The sequence below is a fragment of the Schistocerca cancellata genome, chromosome 9, assembly GCF_023864275.1.
Source record: "Schistocerca cancellata isolate TAMUIC-IGC-003103 chromosome 9, iqSchCanc2.1, whole genome shotgun sequence".
Taxonomy (NCBI): Eukaryota; Metazoa; Arthropoda; class Insecta; order Orthoptera; family Acrididae; genus Schistocerca; species Schistocerca cancellata.
The window spans coordinates 142,876,554-142,893,035 of NC_064634.1; the positions used below are offsets into that span (position 1 = coordinate 142,876,554).

The 16,482-nt window shown below is 40.6% G+C and overlaps 1 protein-coding gene across 2 annotated transcripts in view; it reads right to left on the minus strand.

Moving 5' to 3' along the window:
• LOC126100596 (protein MMS22-like) overlaps nt 1–16,454 on the minus strand; it is a 152,720-nt gene extending 136,266 nt beyond the window's left edge. The window contains exons 1-4 of one of the 2 annotated variants that reach the window (XM_049911223.1): nt 16,190–16,454; nt 15,860–16,088; nt 15,629–15,778; nt 15,386–15,536 (exon numbers count right to left, since the gene is read on the minus strand). In XM_049911223.1, coding sequence (XP_049767180.1) covers nt 15,386–15,536; nt 15,629–15,778; nt 15,860–16,088; nt 16,190–16,283 — 624 coding nt within the window. In that variant the 5' untranslated portion in view covers nt 16,284–16,454. Of the gene's footprint in view, nt 1–15,385; nt 15,537–15,628; nt 15,779–15,859; nt 16,089–16,189 lie in introns of those variants that run through there. The other variant, XM_049911224.1, reaches the window with a different exon arrangement.
• Between the last annotated feature and the right edge of the window lie 28 nt (nt 16,455–16,482).

Below are 16,482 nucleotides of genomic sequence, written 5' to 3' on the forward strand. Positions count from 1 at the left end.
TCGAGGAGTTCCTTGAAAAATTAAGCTGATTCCTATGTTACATTGTTGATTGCATTTACTTAAACTTAATGGTTTGACTTTTTTCGAGTTCATAAACATTTTATTTCATCTGTTATTACTTTTATGTTTTATTTTCATGTACTGACATGTTTCATGACATTGGACATTTGCTCCTCAATTTGGTTACGGAACTGGACAAGTAAAATAAAAATAAAACTGTCTGTCTGCATGGAAAAAGGGGGGCAGGGGAGGAGGGGGGAGGAGGAGAAGGCAGTGCATGATCTGGGAGGAAGAGGAGTGGTGTGGACAGAAGAGAGTATGAAAAAGGCAAGCTGAGGCAGTGGGAACGGTAGGTTTAAGCCAGGAGGAAGTGTTGAATAGACAATTCCCATTTGGGTAGTTCAGTGAAATAAATTGTATCTGCAACACATCCTGCACTCCTGCAATCCCCCTGGTCTAAATCTTTGCCTCACCTTACTTTCTCCCTACTCTGATCTGTCCACACCACTCCCTCTCCATCCAGATCATGCTCTGCCTTCTCCCTCTCCCCACCTCCCTTTTCAACCACTCTCCCATCTTTCTGCCCTCCCTTTCTCCCTCTTCATCTTTAAACTTCTGTCATTTCCCTACATTTTCCCCTCTCCCCCTTCTTACATCTCTTCATACCATCTGTACTCTTTTTGTCTTGTGTACAGTTGCCAAGTCGTCCACCCAAAGACCAGCCTCTCTCCCACTACCTCTCCTGGTGTTCCCACCTCCATCACACCACGCAATAGCTTTCGAGAACCAAATGTCAATATTAATCATTCCATTGTCACGGTAGAACGTGTGTGAGTGTGTGTGTGTGTGTGTGTGTGTGTGTGTGTGTGTGTGTGTGTGTGTGTGTGTGCGTGTGTGCGTGCGCGCGTGCTAGTGCTAGAAAAACAACTGGTGTCAGTGTGGATGCTGTTATGTGTTACTGTGCTTCACACATCAGCCCGGGATGTAAACTAGCTCGCCTCCGTAGTAGAATACCACAAGTGCACCCCAGGTAGCGCCAAATAAGCTAGAACGAATAGGCAGCCAGACCAGATATTAGATTTCCTGGCTACAAACACGCTGACAAATCAAAATCGAAAAGGTTTTAAAAACGGACCTTTTCAGGACCAACTAGTTAAAAGACTTGGCCCTTCAATCCAAGTATGCCATTTAAACATAGAAGGCATCAATCAAGATAAAAGTGACTACATATCTAAACTCCTTGTAGATAATGATACTGATGTAGTTCTAACCCAGGAAACACATGCTCAAACTATGGAGGACCAGCGTAAAAGAGGTAGGATCCATGGCTACGATCTTATTGGTACTATATATCACAGTGTGTATGGTGTGGCCACCTATGTAAGGAGGAATATCAAACATGCTCATCTCATTTTGACAAGTATAGAAAATGAAATCCAATATATCACTATGCAAATGGAGGAGACCATTGTAAATAATATTTACAAGCCACCAAATGTGCTGTGCCACTCGATATTCTGTCAATTGCTGCTCACCCATTGCTTCATGCTGGAGATTTTAATAGTCAGCACAGTCACTGGAACTATGCACGTGACAATGAGTGTAGTGTTGCACTCAACGAAATGAAAATCTGTACCCTGTTTACAATACCAAGGATTTGGGAACTTTCAGATCAGTTGGTTGGCGAAGAGATTACAACTCCGATCTCTGCTTTGTCTCCAGGGACTGCAGGGGGCACCCAGTGCCAATATCCAGAAAAGTCATACCTAATTTCCCACATAGTCGGCACAGGCCATTAATCCTCGATATGGGGCTCTCTGTCCCAATAACGAGATCTGTACCACAACCCAGATGGAATTTTTGCAGTGCTGATGGGCAGAGTTTTGTTGACCATCTAGATAAATATATCTGTTTTATTCTACCAGAACCTAAAAACTGCCCTTGATTCGTTGGGGCTGTTATTACTGCTGCTAAGAAGTTTATCTCTCATGGGTGCAGAAAGGAATACATAACAGGCTGGAATGAACATTTTGAACAACTTAATGAACAGTACAGTGAAACTTGCGACAGCAATATTGCACATGACCTCCTCCAAAGTCTTGACACAGCTAGAAGACTACAATGGTGTGAGATGGCAGAAAATGTAAACTTCAGACATTCAAGTAGAAAGGCATGCAGTCTTCTGCGTAAGCTTGGTGGAGCCTCCAATAAACCCAGGCAGAAACCTGGAATTTTAGGTAATCAAATCGCTAACCACATAGTTGAAACATCTACATCATCCTGTGACAAACAAAATACTTCCAAAATAAAATAAGAACTCACCTCTCTAAAAGCTCAGTACCCAAATGAATCCAGTTTCTCTTCCCCTTTTGCAATGACTGAATTGGATGAGGCCTTGAAACAAACTAAACATGGTAGAGCATCTGGTCTGGATAACATACACCCAGAATTTCTGATAAAAATGGGTAATGATGGAAAAAAATGGCTGGTCCACTTTTTCTCCAACATCCTAGATAGTGGATCACTGTCCTCTGAGCTAAACAGAACAAAAAAAGATGCAATTTTGAAACCAGGTAAACAAGCTGACCACCCTCAAAGTTTCAGACCAGTTTTCCTTTTGAGCTGTACACAAACTCTTTGAGAGGCTCATCTATATAAGGATTAGCGGCTTCATTTTGGAACATATCCTAGCTGAGCAAGCGGGTTTCAGGTCATAGTGAAGTTGCTGCAACTAGGTACTGGCCCTAACAACTTTCATACAAGCTGGTTTCCAAGAAAATGTTAAGACATCTGTCACGTTCATAGACCTACCTGCGGCATATGACAGTTTGGAAAGAAGGGATGATATAAAAAAATACTGAAAACAGTCCAATGTCGAAAAATTGTTACTTTCATCAAAACCATGATAAACAATAGATATTTTCATGTTTAGTTGGAAGAAAACGTGAACAAGGAGATGAAATTGGTCTACCACAGGGCTCCGTCTTAGCCCCCCTATTACTCAATATTTCTATCCCTGCCCCAACACCAGGTCAACAAAATTCTGCTACACAGATGATATTGCTCTTGCTTGTAGAACCACGAATCTCAAATGAGCAGAGACAATTCTCACAGAAGATCTAGCCATTATGAGCGCCTATTTTAGAAAGTGGCAACTTAAATCCAGTACAAGTAAAACTGAAGTACATACATTCCATCTGACTAACAAACAAGCTAATGCGGAGCTCAGAGTGAAACTTAAAGGAAACATTCTTTGATATAAGAAGTACCCTAAGTACTTTGGTGTTACCCTTGACCACAACCTTCCATATAGAAAACATCTTGAAAATACTGCTACCAAGATAAAAACTCATAACAATATTATTCAAAAATTGTGTGGAATGACATGGGGAGCTTCAGCAGGTGCCTTGCGCACATCATCCATTGCTCAGGTCTTCTTGGCAGCTGAGTATTGTGCCCCAGTGTGGCTCAACAGCTGCCACACCAACTTGATCCATGTCCAGTTGAGCCACACTATGCAATTAATAACTGTGGAGATCCGACCAACACCGATTTATTGGCTTTCTCTGCTGAGCAACATCTATCCTCCTGCGATATGCAGACATCAGGCCTTGCTTAGGGAATACCATGAGCTACAGGACAACCTGGAATTACCTACACAGGAAGACATACAAAGTCTACAAGTAAATAGACTCTGTTCAAGAAACCCACCATTACAGGAAGCAGAGCAGCTAGATGCCAGTAATACTGGGGTGAGAGACCTATGGGACCAGAGCTGTCAACTTAGTGAAAATCTTGAATAGCTCAAGTGGTTCCTAAAGTATGATTGTGATACTACTGGCACAGAACTTGACAGGAAACTATGGGTAAAATTTAACAGAGCTCGTACTGGGTGAGGACGATGTGCAGAGTCTCTTTACAGATGGTTTGCTACAGCATCTCCGATTTGTGACTGTGGAGCTCCAAACCAGACAATCAAGAACATTAGAGATGAATGCCCCTTGCGTTCCTGCCAGGCGAGTTGAAAAGACCTCATGAAAGCTGACGATACAGCTCTTATGTGGATTAGGAGCTTAGATATTGACATTTAGTTAGTTTTATATGTAGTTTTGCATTTTCATATTCCCCCTGTTAGATATAGTATTACTAATGTTATATAGGTGCGCCACGATAGCTGTGTGGTCAGTGTGCCGGAACACCGTGCAATGGGGCCCAGATTCGATTCCCGGCTGGGTCGGAGACTTTCTCTGCTCGGGGACTGGGTGTTGTGTTGTGTCGTCGTCGACGTCATCATTGTCATCATCATCGTCGTCGTCGTCACGAGCCATACGAATAAATAAAACATCAGTCCACTACAGGTAAGTGGTTGCTTTAACAATCACTTCTTAACTGCAGCAGAACATGTAAATTGTAGGAGCTCGTTAAATACGGCCACAAATTTATTACACTGAGGTGACCACAACATATACAAGTAAATTTGTATAGCTCCAGTCACTATTGGTGAAGTTAAAAATATATCAAGGCCCCAAAAAAACTAACACAGGTATTGACATCATTTCATCTAAAGTTATAAGGCACTACAACTTGACTAGAAGAAGGGATTGGTTGATAGGACAAATTCTGAGGCATCAAGGGATCACCAATTTAGTACTGGAGGGCAGCGTGGAGGGTAAAAATTGTAGAGGGAGACCACGAGATGAATATACTAAGCAGATTCAGAAGGATGTAGGTTGCAGTAGGTACTGGGAGATGAAGAAACTTGCACAGGATAGAGCAGCATGGAGAGCTGCATCAAACCAGTCTCAGGACCGAAGACCACAACAACAACAACAACAACAACAATATAAGGCACTGTAGTAATTGTGTATGTCAAGTCTTGTGTCACATTTTCAATTAATCATTGCAACAAGGCGCTGTCCCAGAATGGATAAAGTTGCTATTTTGAAACCACTTTTTAAGAAGGGTTACAAAACTAATTTATCCAATTATCATCCAATATCTCTGTGAAATTGCTCCTCAAAAATGTTAGAGAGACCGATGTATACAAGAATTGCAGACTACCTCAACATTCAGGACATCATCAACAGAAACCAATTTGGTTAAAAAGATAAAATAAAATAGAAAAAGACCAACAGAGCACGCTATTTTCTCTCTCATAAATGTAATTCTTCAGTCAATAAATAACACAATGTCACCCATGGTAATTTTCTGTGACTTGCCAATGGCCATTGACTGTGTAGGCCACCACCTTCTCTTAAGGAAGGCTGATTTTTATGATTTGAATAGTAGCAATGGTAGGTGCACTGAATCATATCTGCAAAATAGAAAGTAGAAGGTGATACTTAAAATGGTACCAATGGCTGTTCTGTTTCATCTGACTAAGACACATTAAAGTGTGGAGCACCACAAGGATCCACTTTGGGGCCTTACAATGTTTTATCTTCATAAGCGATCTCCCACTTGAGAGCAAATGTACTCTTTTTGCTGATGACACTACTATTCTGCTTGAACCAACCTTCAGAAAAAGGCACAATTTCATAAAAGAGAGCAACCTCAGGGGACTTGCTAGTCTCCAACCAAGCACCCCCCCCTTCCCCCCCCCCCCCCTTCCAGGTAGCAGATAGGGGAATGCTCACCAGACATGGTGAGCACTGGGGAAATAAAACATTCCCGGTGTACCAAACTAGTACCAAGGGCATGACAGTTCCACATGTCAGTGACGGTACCCCAACAGTGTCTGTTCCACATGTTAGTGGTGGGTGATTAACATCCTCTGGGGCTAACAATCATAGTTGTAATACGGAGCTTGCTCCAATCAAGGTTGGTAGCCTCTGACAAACACGAAAAGGTGTTTTAGAGAAAAATTTCCAACACCCAAACCAGTAGGGGAGGAGAAGGCTACATCAGATTTGGGGTGTAGCCAACTGGAAGGCTCAAATGAATAGGAGCATTTGAAACCACCCAAGTCTCATCAAGCACATAATGATAAAATAAAACATAAGCACATTAACTTAATCGCAACACATAACATAAACTCTTTACTGAAATCTGGGAAGCTCAAAAACTTCACAAATGAATTTGACAGACAAAAAAGCATAATAGCAGGAATACAAAAAATGAAAAATACAACAGAAGATCCACTTGAATCTCAAGGTTATAGAATTCACAATGGAAAACCGAGACAATGAGTCATGGAACAGTGCCCACAATTCGGAACAAGATTTATAGCAAATTTGAAAACAACACGATTCAATGACTGATTTTAAAGTTCTTTCTCCACGAATTGCAACTTAAACTCTGAAACCCATAAACAAGATCTTGTTGTGTTGTGGTCTTCAGTCCTGAGACTGGTTTGATACAGCTCTCCATGCTACTCTATCCTGTGCAAGCTGCTTCATCTCCCAGTACCTACTGCAACCTACATCATTCTGAATCTGTTTAGCGTATTCATCTCTTGGTCTCCCTCTACGATTTTTACCCTCCAGGCTGCCCTCCAGTACTAAATTGGTGATCCCTTGATGCCTCAGAACATGTCCTACCAACCGATCCCTTCTTCTAGTCAAGTTGTGCCACAAACTCCTCTTCTCCCCAATCCTATTCAATACCTCCTCATTAGTTATGTGATCTACCCATCTAATATTCAGCATTCTTCTGTAGCACCACATTTCGAAAGCTTCTATTCTCTTCTTGTCCAAACTAGTTATCGTCCATGTTTCACTTCCATACACGGCTACGCTCCATACAAATACTTTCAGAAACGACTCCCTGCCACTTAAATCAATAATCGATGTTAACAAATTTCTCTTCTTCAGAAACGCTTTCCTTGCCATTGCCAGTCTACATTTGATATCCTCTCTACTTCGACCATCATCAGTTATTTTGCTCCCCAAATAGCAAAACTCCTTTACTACTTTAAATGTCTCAATTCCTAATCTAATTCCCTCAGCATCACCTGACTTAATTCGACTACATTCCATTATCCTCGTTTTACTTTTGTTGATGTTCATCTTATATCCTCCTTTCAAGACACTGTCCATTCCGTTCAACTGCTCTTCCAAGTCCTTTGCTGTCTCTGACAGAATTACAATGTCATCGGCGAACCTCAAAGTTTTTATTTCTTCTCCACGGATTTTAATACCTACTCTGATTTTTCTTTTGTTCCCTTTACTGCTTGCTCAATATACAGATTGAATAACATCGGGGATAGGCTACAACCCTGTCTCACTCCCTTCCCAACCACTGCTTCCCTTTCATGTCCCTCTACTCTTATAACTGTCATCTGGTTTCTGTACAAATTGTAAATAGCCTTTCGCTCCCTGTATTTTACCCCTGCCACCTTCAGAATTTGAAAAAGAGTATTCCAGTCAAAAGCTTTCTCTAAGTCTATAAATGCTAGAAACGTAGGTTTGCCTTTCCTTAATCTAGCTTCTAATAAAAGTTGTAGGGTCAGTATTGCCTCACATGTTGCAACATTTCTACGGAATCCAAACTGATCTTCCCCAAGGTCGGCTCCTACCAGTTTATCCATTCGTCTGTAAAGAATTCGCGTTAGTATTTTGCATCCGTGACTTATTACATCTACATCTACATCCATACTCCGCAAGCCACCTGACGGTGTGTGGCGGAGGATACCTTGAGTACCTCTATCGGTTCTCCCTTCTATTCCAGTCTCGTATTGCTCGTGGAAAGGAGGATTGTCGGTATGCTTCTGTGTGGGCTCTAATCTCTCTGATTTTATCCTCATGGTCTCTTCGCGAGATATACGTAGGAGGGAGCAATATACTGCTTGACTCTTCGGTGAAGGTATGTTGCCGAAACTTTGACAAAAGCCCATACCGAGCTACTGAGCGTCTCTCCTGCAGAGTCTTCCACTGGAGTTTATCTATCATCTGCGTAACGCTTTCGCGATTACTAAATGATCCTGTAACGAAGCGCGCTGCTCTCCGTTGGATCTTCTCTATATCTTCTATCAACCCTATCTGGTACGGATCCCACACTGCTGAGCAGTATTCAAGCAGTGGGCGAACAAGCATACTGTAACCTACTTCCTTTGTTTTCGGATTGCATTTCCTTAGGATTCTTTCAATGAATCTCAGTCTGGCATCTGCTTTACCGACAATCAACATTATATGATCATTCCATTTTAAATCACTCCTAATGCGTACTCCCAGATAATTTATGGTATTAACTGCTTCCAGTTGCTGACCTGCTATTTTGTAGCTAAATGATAAAGGATCTATCTTTCTGTGTATTCTCAGCACATTACACTTGTCTACATTGAGATTCAATTGCCATTCCCTGCACCATGCGTCAATTCGCTGCAGATCCTCCTGCATTTCAGTACAATTTTCCATTGTTACAACCTCTCGATACACCACAGCATCATCTGCAAAAAGCCTCAGTGAACTTCCGATGTCATCCACCAGGTCATTTACGTATATTGTGAATAGCAACAGTCCTGTGACACTCCCCTGTGGCACACCTGAAATCACTCTTACTTCGGAAGACTTCTCTCCATTGAGAATGACATGCTGCATCCTGTTATCTAGGAACTCCTCAATCCAATCACACAATTGGTCTGATAGTCCATATGCTCTTACTTTGTTCATTAAACGACTGTGGGGAACTGTATCGAACGCCTTGCGTAAGTCAAGAAACATGGCATCTACCTGTGAACCCGTGTCTATGGCCCTCTGAGTCTCGTGGACGAATAGCGCGAGCTGGGTTTCACACGACCGTCTTTTTCGAAACCCATGCTGATTCCTACAGAGTAGATTTCTAGTCTCCAGAAAAGTCATTATACTCGAACATAATACATGTTCCAAAATTCTACAACTGATCGACGTTAGAGATATAGGTCTATAGTTCTGCATATCTGTTCGACGTCCCTTCTTGAAAACGGGGATGACCTGTGCCCTTTTCCAATCCTTTGGAACGCTACGCTCTTCTAGAGACCTACAGTACACCGCTGCAAGAAGGGGTGCAAGTTCCTTCGCGTACTCTGTGTAAAATTGAACTGGTATCCCATCAGGTCCAGAGGCCTTTCCTCTTTTGAGCGATTTTAATTGTTTCTCTATCCCTCTGTCGTCTATTTCGATATCTACCATTTTGTCATCTGTGCGACAACCTAGAGAAGGAACTACAGTGCAATCTTCCTCTGTGAAACAACTTTGGAAAAAGTCAGTTATTAAACTGATTGTTCAGTAATTTTCACATCTGTCAGCACCTGCTGTCTTTGGGATTGGAATTATTATATTCTTCTTGAAGTCTGAGGGTATTTCGCCTGTCTCATACATCTTGCTCACCAGATGGTAGAGTTTTGTCAGGACTGGCTCTCCCAAGGCCGTCAGTAGTTCCAATGGAATGTTGTCTACTCCAGGAGCCTCGTTTCGACTCAGGTCTTTCAGTGCTCTGTCAAACTCTTCATGCAGTATCGTATCTCCCATTTCATCTTCATCTACATCCTCTTCCACTTCCATAATATAGTCCTCAAGTACATTGCCCTTGTATAGACCCTCTATATACTCCTTCCACCTTTCTGCTTTCCCTTCTTTGCTTAGAACTGGGTTTCCATCTGAGCTCTTGATATTCATACAAGTGGTTCTCTTTTCTCCAAATTTCTCTTTAATTTTCCTGTAGGCAGTATCTATCTTACCCCTAGTGAGATAAGCCTCTACATCCTTACATTTGTCCTCTAGCCATCCCTGCTTAGCCATTTTGCACTTCCTGTTGATGTCATTTTTGAGACGTTTGTATTCCTTTTTGCCCGCTTCATTTACAGCATTTTTAAATTTTCTCCTTTCACCAATTAAATTCCAGATTTCTTCTGTTCCCAAGGATTTCTACTAGCCCTCGTGTTTTTACCTACTTGATCCTCTACTGCCTTCACTACTTCATCCTTCCGAGCTACCCATTCTTCTTCTACTGTATTTCTTTCCCCCGTTCCTGTCAATTGTTCCCGTGTGCTCTCCATGAAACTCTGTACAACATCTGGTTTAGTCAGTTTATCCAGGTCCCATCTCCTTAAATTCCCACCTTTTTGCAGTTTCTTCAGTTTTAATCTACAGTTCATAACCAATAGATTGTGGTCAGAGTCCACATCTGCCCCTGGAAATGTCTTACAATTTAAAACCTGCTTCCTAAATCTCTGCCTTACCATTACATAATCTATCTGAAACCTGTCAGTATCTCCAGGCTTCTTCCATGTATACAACCTTCTTTTCTGATTCTTGAACGAAGTGTTAGCTATTATTAAGTTGTGCTCTGTGCAAAATTCTATCAGGCGGTTTCCTCTTTCATTTCTTAGCCCGAATCCATATTCATCTACTATGTTTCCTTCTCTCCCTTTTCCTACTACCGAATTCCAGTCACCCATGACTATTAAATTTTCGTCTCCCTTCACTATCTGAATAATTTATTTTATTTCATCATACATTTCTTCAATTTCTTGTTCCTCCTGCCACCGAACTTCACTAATTCCTACTATATCTAACTTTAACCTATCCATTTCCCTATTTAAATTTTCTAATCTACCTGCTCGATTAAGGCATCTGACATTCCACGCTCCGATCCGTAGAAGGCCAGTTTTCTTTCTCCTGATAACGACGTCCTCCTGAGTAGTCCCCGCCCGGAGATCCGAATGGGGGACTATTTTACCTCCGGAATTTTTTACCCAAGAGGATGCCATCATCATTTAACCATACATTAAAGCTGCATGCCCTTGGGAAAAATTACGGCTGTAGTTTCCCCTTGCTTTCAGCCGTTCGCAGTACCAGCACAGCAAGGCCATTTTGGTTAATGTTGCAAGGCCAGGTCAGTCAATCATCCAGACTGTTGCCCCTGCAACTACTGAAAAGGCTGCTGCCCCTCTTCAGGAACTACACGTTTGTCTGGCCTCTCAAGAGATACCCCTCCGTTGTGGTTGCACCTACGGAATGGCTATCTGTATCGCTGAGGCACACAAGCCTCCCCACCAACGGCAAGGTCCATGTTTCTGGGGGGGAGGGGGGGGGGGAGGTACTATACTATCATATACTCCCCTGCCCCTGCCAATGAGAAAATTTTCTACCAAGAACTATGGTAGAAGTAGAAAATTCCGGGGTCTTTTGGATCAGACAATACAGAGGTATAACTGGAAAATGGGCTCACACATAAACAAACAGAACCGAACAAAGACTCGTTGAAATTTGCAGAACACGTGGGCTCATCTCTAAATCTAAATATTTCAAAAGAAAACCAAGCAAAATTATGACTTGGAAACACCCTTATTGGACAAGGGGAGAGTGGCAGCAGGACCACGTCTGCATGGACAAATTCTTTCATAAAGAAACTTGAAATATTAAAGTACTGAGAACAGACACAGGTTTAAAGCATTATTTGGTCAAAATCAAAATCACCCCATTAAGAAAAAAAGAACAGAGCTTAATTGAAGATAAAAGAGACTATGACCCACATAAATTAAACAAAAATGACAAATATCAGAAAAACTCAGAAAATACCTTAGTAATGGATAATATTGAGGAAGTAACGCGAATTTTAAAACAACATGCTGAAGGATTGGCTCCAGTAAACCAACTCAAAAAAACATGCACGGTGGACTACGGAATGTGATGAAATTCATGACAAAAGACATAAAGCTTGGACAAAATCTCAAGGTCCCCCCCCCCCCCTTTCCTCCCCAAATGAACCAACCAACAAAATCTCAAACTAACACAAAAGAAAATGCAACTAACCTCAAAACACCAGAAAAAAATCCTCTCAAATTATCAGAAAAACGAAGAGGCAACACCTAAAGGATCTACCGAGTTCCACTGAAGTAAACTACTACAAACCAATTCCAGAGAGTGGGTCAACGGAAGCATCCGATTAGAGATTAGAGTACTTTTTTTTTTCAAACTATTATATTTAGCTTGACCCCTCCCTAAAATCCCCATTTCCCATGGTTGTCCCATTAGTTTGATTGTATTTTTGGAGGGAGATGCTATTGTCTTATTTATATGTATTTTTCTGTTTGTTGCCATGTGTATGTAGTGACATCATAGGTGCCACATATTGGAGACACTTAGACTAGCCATTTCCGCCATATTGATGACATGGGTCAAAGCAGATGGGTGGAATCAGACACTTCCATAATCCCCAGAGAGTATCTCAAAGCCTCTGATAAACAATTATGTACTTACAATCCACATACTATTGCTGAGAAATAAAGATGAAGAATAGTCCATAATAACAAGGAAAATGCAGAAATCATGGCAGAAGCATTCAACAAGCTCTTGAACTGTGATGAACCTTAAAAGCTTTTAACAACAGACACAAGTACCTCTATAAAAACCAGACCCGAAAATATAAACCCACATACAGTTCAAAAATATAAACCACACTTAAATAATGATGAACTACAAAGCACGTGGTGAAAATCAATTGTTTGCGGTAATGCGAATGTATGCTGGAAAAGCAACTCGGACATCATTACATATTATTTTACAAAAAATTTGGGCAACAGAAAAAATCACAGAAGACTGGATATCACTATAATTAACGCACTTCGTAAGAAAGGAGAAAAAAGTGATCCAGACAACTATAAAGGAATCTCGCTCTTGGACTGTACCTACAAAATTTTAAATAATAGAATCAAAGAACAACTAGGTAATGAACTGGGGGAACATCAAGGAAGCATCAAACCTTTGAGAAGCTGTGCCAAACAAGTAAATACTCCGAAATTAATCATGGCTTATTACTGGAAATGAAACGAGCCTTTTACAGTTACATTTATAGATTATAAGAAATCTTACGATTTTATCCATAGACTTCAATGTTAAAAATTTTGACATATTTCAGACTCCACACAAAATGAATTAAACTGAAGAACTTATTCTTGGTAAAATCTGGTTTAAGGCAGGATTATGGCCTGTCCAAAGATCATTAAATCTGGAACAAAAAAGATGACAAAGCTGACTGTATAGGATTTGCTGATGATCTCACTCTTCTCACTAACATAATATTGCTATCGGAACCATCACTAGCAAACAAAATTAGAACCGGAAAACACAACATAAAAATTCTTTGAAAGTTTAAATACCCGAATGAGAAACTATCACATCAGAACAGACCCACCCACCCCACACTACAGCCACCACCTTCCACCCAACACCTAACTAACCCACAACCTTTGGCCCTTAAAAAAACCCTAAAAATACAATAACCCTCAGGGACACTCTTCCATCAACAGTACTCATTTAGATGAGATGAAAGGTTAGAAGAGCGCCTCTTCCCCCTCCCAGTCACTGACTTAACTGCCGTCCAAAACCCCTCTATAGTATTCGTACAGGCCCCCCATCTCATAATTCTTAAACTCAACACTGTGGTTCACTACTAAATGATTGTACCCCTGCTGACTCAACCCCTATCAGAAGAAAACTCATCTGAAACAATAGTGGTACCCTCTTCAATAATCATCCCATCCCACTAATTCCCTTTTTGTCTGGCCCTACAAAACCCTGAATACACATTCTGAAAATCCACCCCCTGATACCACAGCCCCCCACCCCAATAAACCAACCAAAGGCTTACCCCTTCCATACTTTCTCTTCCCAAACCGTGACTCATCAATCTCCACAACAACGCAAGGCCCACCCAACCTACCCCTGTACTCAATATATTCAGAACACACCTCACGACAATAAGAACACCAATCAAGCACAGTTCTCTCACTCATCACCTCATGCACACACAAACTGAGAGAGGATTTATAACAAAAATGATACGTCATTAACACAATTTCTCGCGTGCCCCACCTAGACTTCTCGAACCAGGAAGCTCGCGTAATGGAGCGCATCTCAACAAATAGCCATCCCTAGTCCGAGATGCCGGAACTTTAGTAAGCCTCATTTCTTCACAACACACTGAACACTTCACAACTTCAGCCCACAGGCCAAATAGCTGAAGAAATTTTATTAGAGACAACGCATTGTCCCTCATCATCGCCGACAACCAAAACCTGTTGACCTGGTCAGTCACATGCATACCTACCAACGACATAAACAAAGCAATTTACCAAAATTCACACACAACGAACAGAAAAAAACTACAATAACCTCAACATAACAAAACCAAAATCGTTAACTCACTGAAAAATATTCCACTGAAAGCACAGTTGCCACCGATACCACACACATGCAATGTTACCATGCAAATGAACCCCATACGCAGCATAACATGCTACCCATAAACACACCACCAGACAGCACCACCAAGCACATAAAGACGCCACTCTCAAAAACTAAACTCCGCGCCAACGTGACGTCACACACCACGACAGCCTTACGTCACAGGTCAAAGCCGATGGGTGGAATCTGATGCTTCCATTGACCCAGAGCAGCATTAGATGGATTGGAGAGAGGACATGATGAAATTATGGATTACGATAGAGGATTTGAAAGGCAAGACAGATGCACTCCAGATACTTCAGGACAGGCACATCACACTACCAATAAAAATTAACAAAAAGTGAGTGGGAAGGGTGATTTCAGATGAGAAGAATGAAAGAATGAAAAAGTATTGGGCCAACAAAGAACAGAAGAACCTATTTCAGAATATTGACTAACGTGGTCCAATGTAGGGGATGGGGTGAGGGGGTAGGAGAGCAAATAAGAGTAGTGAGCGATGTTTATCCAAGACATTCTCACAGAAACCTATTCCAAAGCTCCAAATATTGAGCAACATGTCTCAATATATATGTTCTTTGATGATTTTTGTCTCTAATAACCATTCTCTTATAAAAATTATAGTTCACACCACTATCACAATACAAGGGCTCAGAATGATGTACGTAGGGAACTAAAGCATTAAGTCTTGTCCAAAAAGGTGCTCACTATTCTACCATAGAAATTTTCAATTCACTGTGACCAGATATGAAAGTTCACATTAATGCCATACCTAAATTTAAATCTAAATTAAGAAAATACCTTATGGATAAGTTATTCTATTCACTTTATGAGCACCTGCAGATTAAACAATGATTGTTCTGTACATTTGTATTCACATTTTGAGACTTCCTATTTGTAGCATGTTAAGTATAATTCATCTACCTTGTTTAAGACGGTCAGTGTATAAACATTAGTTCTTTCTATACCTTAAATTATTCTCAGTAATTTACGCCATGTTTACTTTAATTGTATCCTATTAATTTTTCTTCAACTTTTATGTTTATTCGTCAATTTGCTACAATTTTCGTTACTGCATATTTGCTTAAACCTGACTTGTTCCACATCCCTGTGATTAATCATGATACCCTCAGTAAATTTCTAATAAACAAGTACACTGCTAAAACAATGTGTCTTCATCCAAGAAATGAAATATTTAATTCACAGCAGAATAAGTTGATTACCTTATTGCCATGTGATGATGCAGAATGGTGGATAATGTAATCGGGAAGATCAGTTATTTGCTTCATGAATAATCTCATAGACTTCAAATGTTCCTGAAGAGGTCGCAATATCTTCTCCACAATCCAAGAATATTCTTCATCTGAAAACATACTGAATGGAAAGTATTATTTTTATCAGTACTTTGAGGATTAAAACTTTATCAGCACATTAAATACAACTATCAGAATCTAGGGGGCACTTACCACGAGATGTATTTCCGGACGTACATAAAAAATGTACAGATTTCTTTCCTTTTCAAGTCATAACCTACGTCGGTTGCTGGTGCTACAGAGAAGGCACTCATTACATTGGTCTGTAGTTTCGATGCTGAATCTAATAACATAATTTCTTTTCTGTATGAAAACAATGTGAATTAGATGTCTGGAAATTATTCCAACATATAACATATATACATATAAAAGCCTGTGCTGTACCTGACTAGTTGGAACAGCGTATCAGCATAATTTAGCAATGCGGTTCCTTCACTGAAGGAAAATCCAAAAAGATGAACCGTCGAGTTTGAATCTACAACATATGGATTAGGCTGATAGGTGATGAATTCTATTTCTCCATTAGCAAGATATCCAGACGGATGTACTGCATTGTCTTTCAAATTCACTTCCCCCAAACAGTTAAAGCATTTAAAACGCCAAAACGAGCAGCCTGAAAATTAAATTTCTATGACAGGATATGACAAAAGTTGAGATTCAACATTGTACTCAATGTAATTCTGTTTGAAATCAGCTGTTATGAGTGAACATTACCGTTTTCAGAGATTTTGGGCCGTAAAACATTGAATTCGCTGCCGACTGGCGGAGAAATTGGAGGTGTCATTTCAAGAGTTTCGGAATCCTCCATCGTATGTACTTCAACTTAAGTTTCGATGGAAACTAACAAAATCGGTTTAATGTTTTCACAATATAAAGAACTGTCGTAAGAACTCGTGTATACAGCCCTCAACCCATAAATTATCAATATTATACATATAATATGTAATGTACACAACTGACTTCTGCTCCAGATCCAAACATCCAGTTTACCGCCAAAAATACAGTAG